The sequence below is a fragment of the Mus pahari genome, chromosome 21 (genome assembly GCF_900095145.1).
Source record: "Mus pahari chromosome 21, PAHARI_EIJ_v1.1, whole genome shotgun sequence".
In the NCBI taxonomy this organism is placed as follows: domain Eukaryota; kingdom Metazoa; phylum Chordata; class Mammalia; order Rodentia; family Muridae; genus Mus; species Mus pahari.
Genome location: NC_034610.1, coordinates 5,775,755 through 5,792,446, shown reverse-complemented (window position 1 = coordinate 5,792,446; position 16,692 = coordinate 5,775,755). Strand labels below are relative to the sequence as shown.

General features: G+C 41.7%; 1 protein-coding gene across 3 annotated transcripts in view; it reads left to right on the top strand.

Moving 5' to 3' along the window:
- The window catches only part of Prkn (parkin RBR E3 ubiquitin protein ligase), a 1,168,744-nt gene that overhangs the window by 186,215 nt on the left and 965,837 nt on the right, over positions 1–16,692 (top strand). For all 3 annotated transcript variants that reach the window (XM_021221288.1, XM_029533198.1, XM_021221289.1), the window contains exon 2: positions 8,232–8,395. In XM_021221288.1, the coding sequence (XP_021076947.1) occupies positions 8,232–8,395 (164 nt within the window). The remainder of the gene's footprint in view (positions 1–8,231; positions 8,396–16,692) is intronic.

Genomic DNA, 16,692 nt, shown 5'->3' with positions numbered 1-16,692 from the left:
GCTGTCCTCTCCACAGATGCTGTCCTCTCCACAGTCTCTGTCCTCTTCACAGGCGCTGTCCTCGCCACAGACACTGTCCTCCACAGATGCTGTCCTCTCCACTGTCACTGTCCTCTCCACAGACGCTGTCCTCGCCACAGACACTGTCCTCCACAGATGCTGTCCTCTCTACTGTCGCTGTCCTCTCCACAGACGCTGTCCTCCACAGTCTCTGTCCTCTCCACAGACACTGTCCTCCACAGACGCTGTCCTCTCCACAGACGCTGTCCTCTCCACTGTCGCTGTCCTCTCCACAGACGCTGTCCTCCACAGTCTCTGACCTCTCCACAGACACTGTCCTCCACAGACGCTGTCCTCTCCACAGACACTGTCCTCTCCACAGACGCTGTCTAGCTCCACTGGGTTATTTAATTCATTCAATACTTTTTCATCCTGAATATAGTTTTAGTCCACCATTTCTCAGTTGCTTTTGTTTTATAAATTCCTTTGTTCCATGTGTCATTATGATTTTCCACTTACTACAAGAATATTTTTGCTTTCCTTAGTTGAGGATAATCATACGAACTCTTTTAAACTTTTGTGGTTTTGGTTCAAAGTTAGAGCTATGTTGGGGTTCCTTTGGCTGCCTTCCTTCACTCTTCAGCACAAACCCTCCTTTGCTGGTTCTTTGAAATGTTTGGTAATTTTGTAATTATTTCACAGGTGTAGTGACTGTGGTATGTGGGGACTCTGTCTGCTTTCCCTGTGATAATTGTTCCTTTCTTTTCCAGAGGCAATACATTGAGTCTACTTTAATGAAAAAAAAAATGTCTTCATTGAATAGAACTTATGGTCTTAGACCTACATCTTCGGTTTTATTTTAATGACTTTTATTTTAGAATACTTTTAAATCTCATGGGGAAAATACACAAAGGTAAGATGGTGTAGAGCATTATCACGTATGCCACACTGGGTTCCAGAATTATTAAAACGTTTTAAATGATCATTTTTACTTCCTAGGTGTTTTGCCCATATGTAAATCTGGTACCCATCTCATGGAGGCCAGAGAGAACCCAGATCCCCTGGAAGTGGAGTTAGTGACTTTGTAAGGTGCCACATGGGTACTGGGAATTGAACCCTGATCCTCTGTAAAAGTAGCCATTTCTCTTAACCTCAGAGTCATTGCCTTAGGTCTTGTTTCCAGTGGTATTTTTGATAACTTAATCGTTATCATGAATGTGCTGTTTGTACATTTTGACTAACTGAGATCCTGCCTCTATTTGTATCTTCTTCTCTCTTTGTATCGTCCCAGCTCTCATCTAGAAGAACACACAGTGTTTGATTATTTCGTCTTCTTGGGTTCTTCTACACTCAGACTGTATTTCGGATATTTGTTGCTTTGGTGACCTTGAGTTTTTGAGTTGTGACATTTTCACAATGCTTATCAGCTGGGTTTTAGCTGATGTTCTTCTTAGAGATTAGACTGGGGTCATAGGATTTCTGGTGGGAGGCAGCAGCAGAGCAGACCTTTCTCAGTGCCCCCTGTCCTGCAGGCCTCCTCACCTGGCTAAGGAGTGTTTGTAGGGCCCCTCCACTGAGGAGGATCTCTGGTTTTCCATTCCCACAGGAAGTCATTGTGCATATACTCAAGGACAGGGAATGTGTTCTCTGCCCCTTTGGATAGTTGCTGCTTTGACTGAACTTCTATCAGGCTATCTTCTACCTTCACATTAGAAGGGTTCAACACAAGGTGGGTGGGCAGAATTTGTTCATTCCTTTCTGACTCTTTTCCTTCTGGGATTGCCCTTCTCTGCAAAAGCAAATTCCCCTAGACTCAGCCTCTTGCTTCACTTAAGACAGCACTGTGGCTTTACTTATAGGGAGTGTCCCAGAGACAACCACTCAAATACAGATGAAAGTCTGTATTGCAGCCAGCTGGGACTACACTCAGGTATTCTGGACCGAACTTAGCCTAAGTACATGTGTCCAGAGCACTGGGTTTTTGAAGATTCAGTGGGACTTCACCAAAGCAGGCAGTTTAACAGAAGCTAAGAAAAACTTCCTAGGGCATCTTGTCCTTGGGTACCTAAAACAAATTTGGTAATTTTCCATGGGTTGTCTATCAAGGAGATCAAATTCTAATTAAACTTGAAATGGCTTCAGCAAGACTACAAATGTAGCAACCTTTGCACTGTCTTGTCCTGTCAGAAATAGAGTAACACATTTGCAATTCACTATCTAAGATTATTAAATACTACATGTAAATATTCATGGATTAAACACATATGAGAATTTACTTTATAAAACATATGAGTATTTACTTTATAATTATTCCCTGGGCTAAGATATCACAGATAAATTGAGATGTACCCTATATATATTATGATATTATAGTTATGTTCTTCCATATAGATTTGCTGCTTGCATGTATAAGCACATCTATAAATGACTGCACATATATATTCATTGTTATTACTTTTAATTAATATATTGATTATTTATATCTATGTGGGTGTTTTGTTAGTATGCATGTCTATGTTCCATGTGCATGCCTGCTGACCACAAAGGCTAGAAGATATCAGTATCAGGTCTGGGTGTTAGGAATTGAATATAGGTGCTCTCAATGGCCAAGCATCTCCCCAATGCCCTTGTTATTATTTTGTAATCTAGATTTTAATGATTGGAAGTATATCACAAATTATATAAACATTCCATGTAAGCAACTAGTAAGTTACAACCCTTTACCAGGTGATTTGAAGAATAAATGTAAACAAAGTTGAAAACAGTTCTACTTTATAAATGCTAAAGCCTTTCTTTAGGCTTTGGCCCTCTGTGACAAAACAGGCAAATAAATAAACAGAACTGGGACAAACTAAAGTACTTACAAGATGCTATGAATGTGCAGCTAGAGTTTGGTGGCCAAGCCTAGGAGTGGCATACCAGAGGCTTAGAGCTTAGAAAAGTAGCCAGAGTCCAATCATGAAGGGCTCTGTGTCCAGCGTAAGGATGGAGTCTTTCCCTCTGAGGGTAGAGGAAACCCAGGGTACAGTCAATGTAGGTGAGCCATATGTGTTGATTGACAGTCCAGAAAAGCATGCTTTATGGCTGTCCTGTAGGCAGTGAATCAGATATGGAAAACACTGAGGCTCAGAAGTGATGTAGGCAATTGTGCATCATTCTGAAAGATGATGGCAGCTGGAGACTTGTGACATTGATGAAGATGGAAAGAGTTGGAAGGTTTGGGATATGATATAATAGTAGTAGTAGCAATAGTTGTAATTAAGAAAAGGCAGGAGCCAATCAAAGACAGTGACAATAATGCAAGGTGCTGAGACCATTCAGAAAAGAGGACAGCATTCATTTTACTCCCCCTCTTGGATGCTGGCTGAACATTTCTGATCTAGTAGATGTCCATATCTAGTGATCCAGGGAGATAGCAAGTCTGAACAAAAGGTGTGGGGGTCCGTGACTATCATTGTATTGTAGCACTGTATTAGATGATGCCACCTGGGACAACACACAAACTAAAGAAAAACCCTCCTAAAATGCCTATTGGGTATTGCAAAGGTGTATAGGTGTAACAAAGGAAGGGAAAACATAAGGTGAAATTACGGACGTCTGCCCTGTGCTCTAAGAGAATACCAGAAGAATGTAGAGGCAGATGTCAGGGGAAAAAGGTATTATAAATTTTAGAACAGACTACATGGAATGTCTCTGATCCAAGGAAGTTGATGATAGATTGAAAATATGAAGACTATCACTTTACCACATTCTTCCCAAATTGGTTTGTGCAACATACCATTTTTTTTTTCAAATTCACAACAGAAATATAAGTAATTCTCAGTAAAATTCCCCATGCAGAAAAAATGGAGGAGCAGCTAAGGGGGACTGCGAATATGTGACTTTTGTCTGTCTGCTTGTTTGTTCATTTTCTTGTTTCAAACAAGAGCTATCAATCTTTGAGAAAGAACGAAAGCCTTACCAGGGGACACCGGGAAATACATACCTGGGCAATTTTTAACTACTGGAACATAACTTGCCCTTGGTATTTACTAGGGTACAGCCGGGCCTGAAGTCCTGCAGAGTATAGGGCACTCTCTCCCCTGGGGTCTTGCCTTAGTTGATGCCCAGAGCCCATGTAGACGTCCTTAGCTTCCTGTCTTCGGCTTGCCTTTGTTTGGTTTCCTCAGCTAAAATGCTCAGCCTCACATGATTCTTCACAGCAGCAAAAGTACATCTTCAACCAATTTTGACAGCCTAGACTTCCTGTCAACTAATCTAACTTACGTCACCAGCAGGGAAATGAAAGCCAGGTGCTAATTGGTTTGTTTCCATACCTGAACCAATCACAAAAACATTGACAGGAAAGATGGACTTATGCTGAGTAGTTAGAATCCATTCCTAGGGAGGGTGAGGCAGTCCCACTCTGCTCTCCCCAGTGCAGAAGTAGAATAATGCTTAGGAGGCAGACAGACCAAGGAAGACTAGGATCACACAAAATCCTGTACCTTGCTCAGGCCACACCATTGAAACAGCCTTGAAGGTTTATATGGGTCCACCTCCCAATGATGCCTCCCCCCTACAAACTCTCATTTATTTTCTTATCCTGTAGGTTTTCAGGACAATAGTGAGAGATGAAGGGGGGTGGAGAGTGTATCTTCCCAGCTCTTAAAATGGAGAATGGCAAACTTGAGATCAGCCTAGACTACACATATACGCAGGAGACCTTATCTCAAAGAAAGTGGCCATTGCCTCTCATGGTTTTTCTTCTCAGTGTATTATATCATTGATAATCCACCTACTCACGTCATTTGTTGACGGTGATAAGATACTTCAGATGCTGCAAGAAGTATTATAACAACACACTGAAGGAGGAGGAAGTGAAGGAGAAGGAGAAGGAGAAGAAGAGGAGGAGGAGGAGGAGGAGGAAGTAGAAGGAAGAGGAGGAGGAAGAGGAAGAGGAGGAGGAAGACAACTAAACAAACTGCAAACTTTTCATATATAATCAAATCACAGAAAATGATGATTAGCCAAATTTTTCTTTTAGCTCATAGTTCTTAGAAGGTTTGGGTCCATTGTGGTGATAAGACCTGAGAAATCTACTTTAATCAGTGTTTACCCAAATACCAAGTACTTTTTAGCAGTTCACAACAAACAGTGGTAGGGCTTGAAAATCAGCCCCAGCTCTTCTAGACAGTTGAGGGAAGGAACTGATTTTTCAGGAAGGGTTCTTCTCTGTGGGCTGCTTCTGAAATGCAATTACAGGAAATCTGGAACAGGCCCTGGAGATAATATATGATCCCACTGTAGACCCTCAGTAGACAAGTCAACCAGGATTGAAGGTTGCTGGAAATTTATTCTAAGTTGTGAAATTAGAAAGAAGGGTGGCCAGGAGTCAAGTTACTGCTTGCCTGACTCCAAAGATACCTTGCTTTCTATGAGGGAGAACACTGGGGCTCTCTAGCTCTCTGCACTCAGGAATCATAACTGGAGTTGAGGGGCTGTATAGATGGGATTTGGAATATTTCCACATGACATTTGGTTATTGACCTGACCACTTTCTTAAGATGTTCCTCTTTAGCCTATGCAAGAATTACAGTTGATTGAATACAATAGGCTTAGTTGCTCATTTTATTGTAAAATCAATTTGTTTCACAGACTTACTATTCAAAAGTCTCTATTTGTATATAATTTTCATAATTTATGCAAAGTGAATTTAAGACTTTATAGAACAATAAATACTTAATAACACCTAAAACATGATTCAAACAGTTATACAGATTTTTGTAATTTCATTTCTGCTACTATTATTATTTCACCTTCTTCCCTTCAATTTTCTTCATAAGTTCTGCATTTACAGTAGGATTTTCATGACTTAAACTCTTGGAAAAACACATTAGAACAGATTCTCTTGGGGTTTTAATGTAGTTCTTTAGTACCTTTAATATAGCTCCCACCAGCTTCCTTCAACATCACCCCCATAGTGTTGTTGTCTTTTTAAAAAATCTATTCACAGTAGTAGAAAAACTAGTAAGATTTAAAATTTGATTGTGGCTTTGTCCCTTGTTCTGTGACTTAACCAATGGATTGATTGTCTTTGAGTCTTGATCTGAGATGTTATGCATACATGACCACTGTCAATATATTTTTATTTTGCCATCTGTGTTTTCAAAGGTGTTGAGTGAAACACACCACACACACACACACACACACACACACACACACACACACGGGAGAACTGCCACACACTGCCATGTTTTCTTAATATTTAGTATTTTTCATTAATTTCTTATCCTTCCAACCCTCACCTTTTCTAGATATTTAAAAGCTGTTGGGTCTTCTGCTCTTGAATGTTCTGCACCGTCATCTCTCTGTTTCTATTTCACTGGTTCAGAACCATTGTCCCCCATTCCCAGAACTTGGCACCATCCCTAGGGTCACTTTTTTTCCCTTTTCTTCTCTTTTCTTCTCTTTCCTTCTATTTTCTTTTCTTTTCTCTTTTCTTTTCTTCTTCTCTTTCCTTCTTCTCTTCTCTTCTTCTCTTCTCTTTTCTTTCCTTTTCTTTCCTTTCCTATCCAGTTTTCTTCTGTAGAGGGAATAGCACATCACATTAGGAAGTGGACTTTTGCACTGCTGTTATTCATCCTTTCTATCACAAGAAAAGAACTGTGTTCTTTCCTCTGAGGTCTTAGGCAGCTTTTCTAGGAATGGGATGAGCTATATATGAATTCCAATTTCATTACAAAGAAGCTAATACCCACAGGAAAGTGACTATAGTTCTCTGGGCTTCATGTGCACCTCTACTGGATAGTAGCACTGAGCTGCCTCGATTACTGAGGGCTCAGAAGAGACCTCACTTGCAGCATATGTAAGTGTCTGGCCATCAGTGGCACTATAATTACTATCTACATTAAAAAAAAAAAAAAAGCATAAGAGAGAAGGGGGAGGGGGGAGGGGAGAGGGAGGGGGAGGAGAAGATGGAGAGGGAGAGGGAGGGAAAGGGGGAGGGGGAGAGGGAGAGGGAGAGGGAGGGAGAGAGAGAGAATGAGAATGAATGAGAATCAAGGCTCCTGTCCTAAAGTTGACTGGAAAGTTCCTATCTCGGTCTCACACCATTATTTAACACTGTATGCTATTTTGAAGAAATCTTTAAATTAAAAAGAAACACTATACTACAAAACTAAAAGTAGATTAATTGAGAAGTTAAATGCAAGAATTGAGAAAATATATTTTGTTTGTTTTATTTTTCTGTTTAAGACAGGGACTTGCTATGTGCGGTCTAGACCATTCTAGAACTTGCTATGTAGAGTAGGCTGGCCTAGAACTCACAGAGAGATCCAGCTGCTGCTTTGGAGTGTTGAGAGTAAAGACATGCACCAACCCACCTGGCTCAAGAGACTAGCAGTTATCTAAGAGCCTCACCTGGAGTGGTGATAAAAGAGTGGATGGTTGTAAACAGATGGGAGAAATGCAAGAGATGGTGTGACAAGGGCAACGAGAAGACAGTCTGGGAGACATCATGGCTCTAGCCAGATCCTAATGGAGAGAGTGATCGCATCAGCAGAGATGATGTCACTTCAAGATCTCTCTAGAAATCCACTGTAACCTATGAGCTAACAACACAGGGTGCAGAATCCTTACACGAGTGTGGGGGCCTTACCAAGAACCTCCAACCATTTCACAGAGTCCAGAACTCTTCACAGAACCTAGATTCCAAACCTTGCCCAGAGTTCTTTCATAGACCCCAGGCTCTCTTCAGCTGCCTACACAGTGGCTTCCGTTTCCACCATTTCTTTCTGGGGCATCCACGTGCTGCCTTTGAATTTTATGCAAAGGACCCTGTGGAGGGAGTGAGCATTTGTTCAGTCTGTTGGAGCAGAATAGTCTATACACTCATGGGAATCTCCAGATTCCAGTCAAGCAAGTTCTCCGCTTGACTCCCTCTGTTCCAGGAGGGCTGTGAAAGGCACAAAACTGTCTTGGTTTGCAGGTCACTGACCAGGGTATGAGCAGGAAAACGCCTTGGGAAAACCGATTTGTTGTTGTTGTTGTTGTTGTTGTTGTTGTTGTTGTTGTTGTTTTCTAACTACTGCTCTATAGTATAAACTTAATGCTCTGTTATAAATGGAAGAAAATACATGCCGTTCATAGGAGGGCAGGTGAGGGGCAAAGCTGCTGCAGAGACATTTCACTGGCCATTAAGGGTTTGGAGTAATATTCTTTCTTCTCTCTCTGCCCCTGGTCTTGTCTAGTGTTTGTCAGGTTCAACTCCAGCTATGGCTTCCCAGTGGAGGTCGATTCAGACACCAGCATCTTCCAGCTCAAGGAAGTGGTTGCTAAGCGACAGGGGGTTCCAGCTGACCAGCTGCGGGTGATTTTTGCCGGGAAGGAGCTTCCGAATCACCTGACGGTGCAGGTGAGTCTCCCTGGGTGGGTGGTCCCTGGGACGTAGCCAGGGCCATGGACCCTGCAGCTTATGCTGCCAATCTGACATTCATGCCTGAGATCTAATAGAATAAATAGTGCCTGGGGATTCCTTGAACTTTACTCCACACGGCTTCATTAATTCTGACCTTCTTAATTATGCATTAAAACAGTATGCAGGAAGGACTGGAGGAACAAGTGTGGGCGAGCCAAGACGGTGGGAGGGGGGTGCGGGGTGGGGAGAGAAGCCAGGCGCGCGCTCAGTTTAGTGAATAAATGTTTACTGACTGAGGGAGCAGGAAGGCACAATTTCTGGGTCTGTTCAATTTTTACCTTCCTTATTCTATTTGAATCTTAATGAAGAAGGATTCAAATAAATTGTTCCCAATAAGGCTGCTCAGCCCATGCCCAGTGAGGGATTTACAACCCAACTGTGACCCCTTGAGGACACTCATAGCTGCTGCCTGGACTACAGCAGACACTGGCCCAGGGCCCCCATTTGCAGAGGACTCTGAGCCGAGGACAGGAAGCATCGAATTTACACAGCAAAAGTCCAACCAGCCAGAGTTACCCCCTGGCCGACGCCCCTGATACATACCTAAGTAAACTGTGGGGATCTGCTTTCCTGCCTATTACTTCCTGGGTATCTGGCTCCTGCTGTGCCGAGGAAACCGCTTCTTTATGGCATCTTGTACATTTGGAGAGATGAGTTTTGTAGGCATCCAAGGAACGGGATAGCAATTGATGCACAGGCCCATTGCCTGGAATGAGAGAACAGTGAGTGTTTTGGAGGGAAGTCCAGCAGATATGAACCACATTTCCTCAAGTGATTAGAAGCAGGGAAAATCGCGTCCCCTCCACTCTGTGTAGGATGGAACTGCACCCTGGTTCACAGCTGGGTGGGGATCTGTGCTGGATTCGGAGCCTCAGACTGCCCAGTCCAGTCAGTGGGCTGAGGTATTTGCTGCTTTGTGAAATGCTTTTGGAATGTGGGTATACAAAGAAACTATAGAAATGCAAATGAATTCTGCTATTCTCCCTGCCCCCGCTAGTGGCAGTAGGATTCACACCCATTGTGCAGAAACTGCTGTGCTTTGCTTTCAGGCAATTTGTTTTCATAAGGGAAGTGCCTGTGTTAAGAAGTGTTTTGATTTTTTTTTTTTTATTTCAGTCAACTAAAAAGCTTTTTGCTGTTCCTGCCAACTTCTAAACCTAAGATTGTTTCCTTCACAAATAATGGTTTTAAAACTGTTTCTTGAATCCAGATAGACTTTATTATGAGAAACATTAGATTTTAAATTCCCTCACCTGTACAAGGTAGGGGACGTGTAACAGTTGGCTGTTTTTTATTCAGTAACACTAACAGGTGTAAGGGACAGATTTTATAAAAATCTATGTATTGGTGCAACTGTCTTACCTTGATTCATGCTTTTAGAATTAGCAGTGTTTAGAGCTTTTCAGTGGCTTGGATAAAAAGGAGTTCATTCAGGGAGTCGGCTTTTTACCTGCTTAGGCCTCTGAACTAAAGGAACACTAGATCAAACTGACTGCGAGCACTACATATGGTAAAATCACTCACAATGCCACGTGGTCCAGCCAAACGCCTATAATATGCACATGTTGTGGCGTAATTATTACAGCACATTAAAAGTGAGTATCGTGACTTTTCAAAAGTGAGACTGTATATGTAATGGGAAGGCACCAGGAAAGAGCTCCCGAGTGGATCGGATCCAGATAGGGCCTCTTCAGATGAAAGGATAGCACACACCCCATGCTTGGGAGGCAAGCCGGGCTCTGCTCTTCCAGAACCTGGAAGCGATACTGAAGACAGAGGAAAAGAAGGAGTTTACTGGGGCATTTGACAGAATCTTGACAGACTTGGTCCTTCCATTTTATTCATAGACAGCGAAGGGGTGCCATAGAGAGCCATGGGAAAAGAGCTGAATTTCCAGAGGTGCTGAGAGTTTATGAGGAGTGGATCTGTAAGGAGATATTTAATACACCATGGAACCTGGGCCTGGACCTAGGGTGCAGATTTAATAGTCACAGATATTTGCCCAGAGGGAAAAATTTTTACAGCAACTTGAATAGATTCAATTATCAAGGGGCGAGCACAGAGCAGTATGAGCGTCTTCGTTTCCGTGACAAGGGAGCAGACAACTTCAGGGAGTCCAGGCCACCCAACGGACACTTTAAAGGGAGGCTCTCCTTAAAGACTCTAAATTCTGAGAGTTAAAAAGTAAACAAAGAACCTTTCTGTTCTTAGGCGCTGAGGTAATCATTCAGTGACAAAGGTTGCCCCACAAACACAAAGACCTGAGTTCAGGTCCCCAGAACCCACTTTAAGTTTAACTTCATCCTACACAGTTGTTTGTAATTCAGTGCTCTTAAGGGGAGGTCAGAAGCTAGCAGGCCAGCTAGCCTGGCACACACAGCAAACAAGGTACCCGGCCTCAAATTCACTGACGTGTGTGGTTCTTTGACCTCCACGCACACATGTACTTATGCACATATACATGGTACACATACACACAAAGATTTTTTTTTTTTAATTTTCTGTTATAAGCAATGGAAATTTGGTAAAAGCGGGGAAAGGGTTTGTGACAGAGGACTCTGTAAATGTGTTTAGCGCCACCTGTCACTGGAAGGAAGCAGACCCACCTGGAGAGTTCTCAGAGAAGTGATGTCTGTCAAGCAGTGCCACGGGGACTAGCCTCTGCCTTTATGAAGAGCTGACTTGTATGGAGACATAATGAGTTTGAACCAATTTTGTATCCATTAAGATTGTTTCGCTTAACATAATGCATTGCTAGGTGTATACATGGTATTCTAACAGTGTTTACATCTTCATCTACCTCTTAAATCTTTAGATTATGGCTAGCTTTTAATGTAACAAATGAAAGCAAATTGATTTTTACATGCAGGATGCACATTAGAGAATTTAGCTTCTTTGTCTCACGTTGTTCATCTTAAAGGCAGAGATAACTATAAGCCTAGTCTTGCAACTTTGTAAGGAAAGAAATGAGTCTGTTTATATAAAGATGCTACATGTAAGCACACTGTACAAATGTGTGCGGTTGTTGATTGTTGGGTATCCTGATGTCCATCCTTAGCTCATCTTAATGCAAGACTCCCATCAGAAATCATAATCTATACATGTAAAATAAGTTAAAGATGAGGCAACTGTAACTGTGCAAGCATTGTGCTATGCTGTATTGCATACATGTGTTCATTATTTACACACTATAACAAACAGGAAATCCCCCTTTTTCTTTCCTTTGCTAAGAGTTCCTGTCAGCTCTTGCAACAGAGTACTAAAAATCCTCTTGAATCACAGGTCACTCCTCTCTACTTAGCCAAACATAGCATGCTGCATGTCAAAATTCCTCAAATAACCCTCTGTAATTTCAAATTTATTATTAAAAATTGTATAAAGAAAATGAATTCTAGTACAGATATTTATATCCCAAACTGTAAACTTTACAGTTACATTAACTGCTGAGATGAGACTTTAGTCTCCATTTGGACTTTAGAGCAGAGTTAATTGCATTTTTCACTAAATGCTTTGCTGTTAATGTATCAGCAGAGGGTTAGCCAGAATATTAGTAAGGGTCCTCAAACAAAACAGAAATAATACATAATGTGTTTGTGTCCTTTGTGTGTGTGTGTGTGCATGTGTGCATGTGTGATTTGCATTATATACTGTATATTAGACATAACACTGTACTTAATTATAGAAGTTTATTATTAGAAGTTAACCATTGCCATTAAGGAGACTGGGAAGTTCCCAGATCTGCAGGTGAAAAACTTGGAGAATCAGTAGTGTTGCTCCAGGCCAATGATGTGCAGGTCTCTGGGCCAAAAGCCAGAGGTACGGCTCTAGTTCAAGACTTAGCCAAGGGAGAGCCAGCATTTCAGTTCAAGTCTGAAGGCAAGGAGGAGAGTGATGCCCTCCCTCAAAGATGGTCAAAGGGAATTCCCTTTTCTCAACCCTCAGCTCTTTTGTCCCATAGCAAAGATCCTCAGCAGACAGGATAAGGACCTCTCACACTGGGAGGCAGCCTCTTTACTCAGTCCACCAACATAAACACTGACCTCATTCAGAGACACAGGTCATACCCAGAATAAGCTTTGACGTTTGTCCAGGTGCCCTAGGCTCCTCATGTTGACATAATATTAACCATCATAGCCAAAATGTGGGATACATTGTTTAAATGTGGCCCATGGGGAAGTTACTGAATTTGTATTCTCTTTGTAATGATGAATTTAACTTTCAGCACATAGACAAAATAAAATAGAAATGTATATTTTACATCATGAACAGTCAGTATTCTATTGCTGCGAAGAGACATTATAACCACAGCAATTCTTATTAGGAAAAGCCTTTAATAATATGTAACAGAGGATGGCCTAGTTGGTCATTAATGAAAGGAGAGGCCCTTGGTCCTGTGAAGGTCCTATGCCCCAATATAGGAGACTGCCAGCCAGGGCCAGGAAGCGGAAGTGGGTGGGTTGGTGAGCAGGGGGAGGAGGGAAGGGGCAGGGGTTTTCAGAGGGGAAACTAGGAAAGGGGATAGCATTTGAAATGTAAATAAAGAAAATATCTACTATAAAGATAATAATTGGGGCTTGCTTCTAGTTTCAGAGGTTTAGTCCATTATCCTTATGGCAGAGAGCTACCAACACACAGGCAGACACAGTAATTGGGAAGTTGTGAACTTTACATCCAGATCCACAGGTAGCAGGAAGAGAAAGACCTTGGGATTGGAATAGACTTTCTGATACCTCAAAGCCCACCCCTAGAGATACACTTCCTCCAACAAAGCCACTCCTACTCCAAGAAGGCCATACCTCCTGATCCTTAAAAACACTCACTCCCTGCTGACTAAGCATTCAAGCCTATGGGAATCTTTCTTAATCCAAACTACCACACTGTTATGTAGGATTTACCCAAATGTTATAAATTTCTTTAATTTGTGATGTCTAAACTACACACACACACACACACACACACACACAGATACACTCACAGGCATGAACACATAGGCACACACACAGTTGAGACTATTACTATATATAACTTCTTTTAGTAAGTATAAAATATCATTTTATGACTATCTTTTAGAGCTTTCTGATATCAATATATCTGAGCTGAGAACAAGGATACTTAGATTTTAATAACTAACAATATTTTTCTTGGTGTCCATTGCATATATTTCAAAAGCTGTAACTAGTGGTCACTGGCTTTAAATGATGAGGTGAAGCATGACTAGTAGATGAAAAAAATGGAACCTACTCTGTAATCTTCAAGAAAATTTATGATTGGAGACATAGACAGTTTTCAGCATGTCTCTAATTATGCTGAGTTTTTTTTTTTTTTTAAAACTACTCTAGGTTCTTCCAAATACTGTGAATTGTGTCTAACTCATATGACTGTTGTTAAACTGAATTATTGAAAGCTGGAGTTTTCTTCATGCCCCTTTAATCTTCCCAATGTTATCATTGCTCTTTCGTTTGAATTAGGCCATATTTTTCTGACTACAGAAGTAATACATATTACCTAGAACTTTCTTTTGGTCCTTTTGAGTCAAGGGCTATCATCTGCCTCTACCTCCCAAGGATTAGAGATGGGCACCGCCATGCCCAGCTCAGTTATAATAGTTTTAAAGAACGTGAACCATAAAAGCGTACTCTGTGACTCTGCTTGTTTGTGGTTTCAATTAATTAGTATTTTTCTTTGATCAATGGTAGTAGCCACACCATCACTTATAATCCCTAATTTTTTTCCTTTGAGCTTGTCGCTTGTTTTGCGAATACTCCCGAGTACACTGAAAAAAATTTAAAAACATAGTATTTATGGGATTTATATTAAACCCTTTCAGTGATTTCAGTTTTGAAAAGCTAGCAAACACTGTTCATATTAGAGCTTCATTGTAAAGACCTGGCACATTGCATGCTGTAGGTCCTTTGCTATTTACATGTACAGTTGTTGGGATTTTAGCATTCCTTGATATCCTTGCGCAATTCTAGAACGTGTTTGTGGCTATTTGGTCATCATTATGTAGATACTTTTGTATTCTACAGTGCAAGCTCACAATGATGAAGTGAGATGTTCTGCTGAGGGAGAGAAGTGAATGTATATGAGGTGCTCGAAGCCTCCACAAGTGAACGCTAACCACAGACACTATACTGACCCAGGGACCGTGCAGCAGGCGGGGTACATGTTCTCCCTGGGGTTTCCTCCATCTCCCACTTATTTCCACACTGTTTAGAGACACCGTCTATGTAAAACTGTAGTGCTTTGAGGACAAGAGAGGCTCTATTAAAATCAGCCCAGAATAAAATGCTTCTGCGCCTGGCAAACTGAGGCACTGAGCCTCGATTTGACCTAGGAGGAGAGCATCCGTGAGACTGCGTTTCAGATGCTTTGGGAAGTCATAGCTCAGCACTGAAGGAGGAGAGCATCCGTGAGACTGCGTTTCAGATGCTTTGGGAAGTCATAGCTCAGCACTGAGGTCAGCTTTAACAATAAGATGTAAGCAGGTGTGTCTTCCTAGCTGGGGAAAGATTACAGGCTAATGGAACTAATTTAAATCACAACATTTACAAAACCATGGAATTCCAGTTCCTAGAGAAGCACTTTTAGAAGGTGATCATGGTGGTGTTAGGAGCTTTGGAAATGTAAAGGAAAATAGAAGAAGGAGGAGGGGAGAAGGAGGAAGGAGAAGAAGAGGAAGGAGGAGAAGGAAAGAAATAAAATAAAACAAAGACATGGACAGCAAAGCCCAGACAGTCAAGAAGTCTGTTCCCGAGAAGGCAGACCAGTGCTCTTCCCTACCCCGACTTCTCACTTAGGAGGGAAGTCTGTATATTACACACAATGCAAATGCAACAGCACGCTGAAAAGAAAAAAAAACAAACCTCCGAGCAAAGACCCCACTGAGCAAGGACCCACAGAGTTCAGAGCTGATTCCTGGATGTCCCTTTATCCCAGAACTGGGGCTGATGAAGTTGTCAGCTCAGAAATTCCAATGTGCATAGGAAAGAAGAAAAGAGCCTTAGTAAGGTCCTGCTCTTTGTCCAAGAACCAGAAAAGAAGCCACCTAGTAGTTCAGGAATCCAGTGGAGCAGCCTTCTGCAGTCCAGCAGCACAGGGAAGCTGGGTGCTTAGGAGACTCTTCTTGGTCTCACAGGTCTAAATGCCAAGATTAGCGTTCACTTACAGAAGCTTTGCTAAGTATTTCACCCAAATAAGAAGTAAAGTCTTGACCACAGAGCACTCGGTTGAGAATATTTTCCAAATTCAATTGAGATGCCTATAGTACAATGTCAGGAACTAAACGGGCACTTCATATAGCCATTGTTGTTTGTTTACAGAAAAACACTCATTCAAAATGCTCTCCCTTTATTGGGAACAAGAATTAAGGTAATAGAATTCAGGGATGAAATTATTTCATTTGTAAACTAAATCTATTTTAAATTGTTCCACTTTCTCTATTGAATACAAGGCAGAAAGAAGTGAGATAAATTTGGTGTTGAATGCATTTCCACCATGAATGATTATTTGTATGTGAGAAAATTCTGAAAACCACAGTGTAAGTAGCTGATATAATGCATTTCTCCCGTGATTACATGTTGGAGGGAAACCAGGTCAGCTGACATTTTATCCAGAGAACAACAAGACGGTGATTCCCCAGTACACATGTGTGCTTACAGTCATGTAAACTCCATCTCAGTCACATTGAGACCTGGGCAAGCATCTCTACTGCCTCTTGCCTTGCTAGTGGAACAGATTGCTAGCCCCATCCTTCCTGAGGGCCACATGAATTCATACTGTTGGGGCTGATTAGTATCTCTCAGTGGCAAAGTCAAGAATGATAGCATGGAATCTGTTCACAGCAGGTGCCAACTTCAAGAATCCTCTTACTTCTGGGCGATGGTACAATTTAGTACAAAAATGTAGCTCACTTCTCTCATTATGTAATTCCAGCCCACAGAAATATTCTCTTTCTTTTTTTTTTAAAGGAATCCTCAACCTTTGGATTCCCCTGTTGGCATGCCTTTGAGAACTGCCACAGATCAAAAAAATTACTTGAAACAAGATTTAAGAGTTGAGACTCTCTTAGCTTGTAAGTGGCTGAAGGGGATCCAGAGTTTGTGACTTACCAGGCTCATCTTTTGATTGTTCACCTGGAGCTCAAATCCCAAAGCCATGGTTGCATGAGAGAGACAAACTTGGGAACAGCCAGCCCTTCCAGCTCCACACAGAGGATACCCCGTATTATCCAC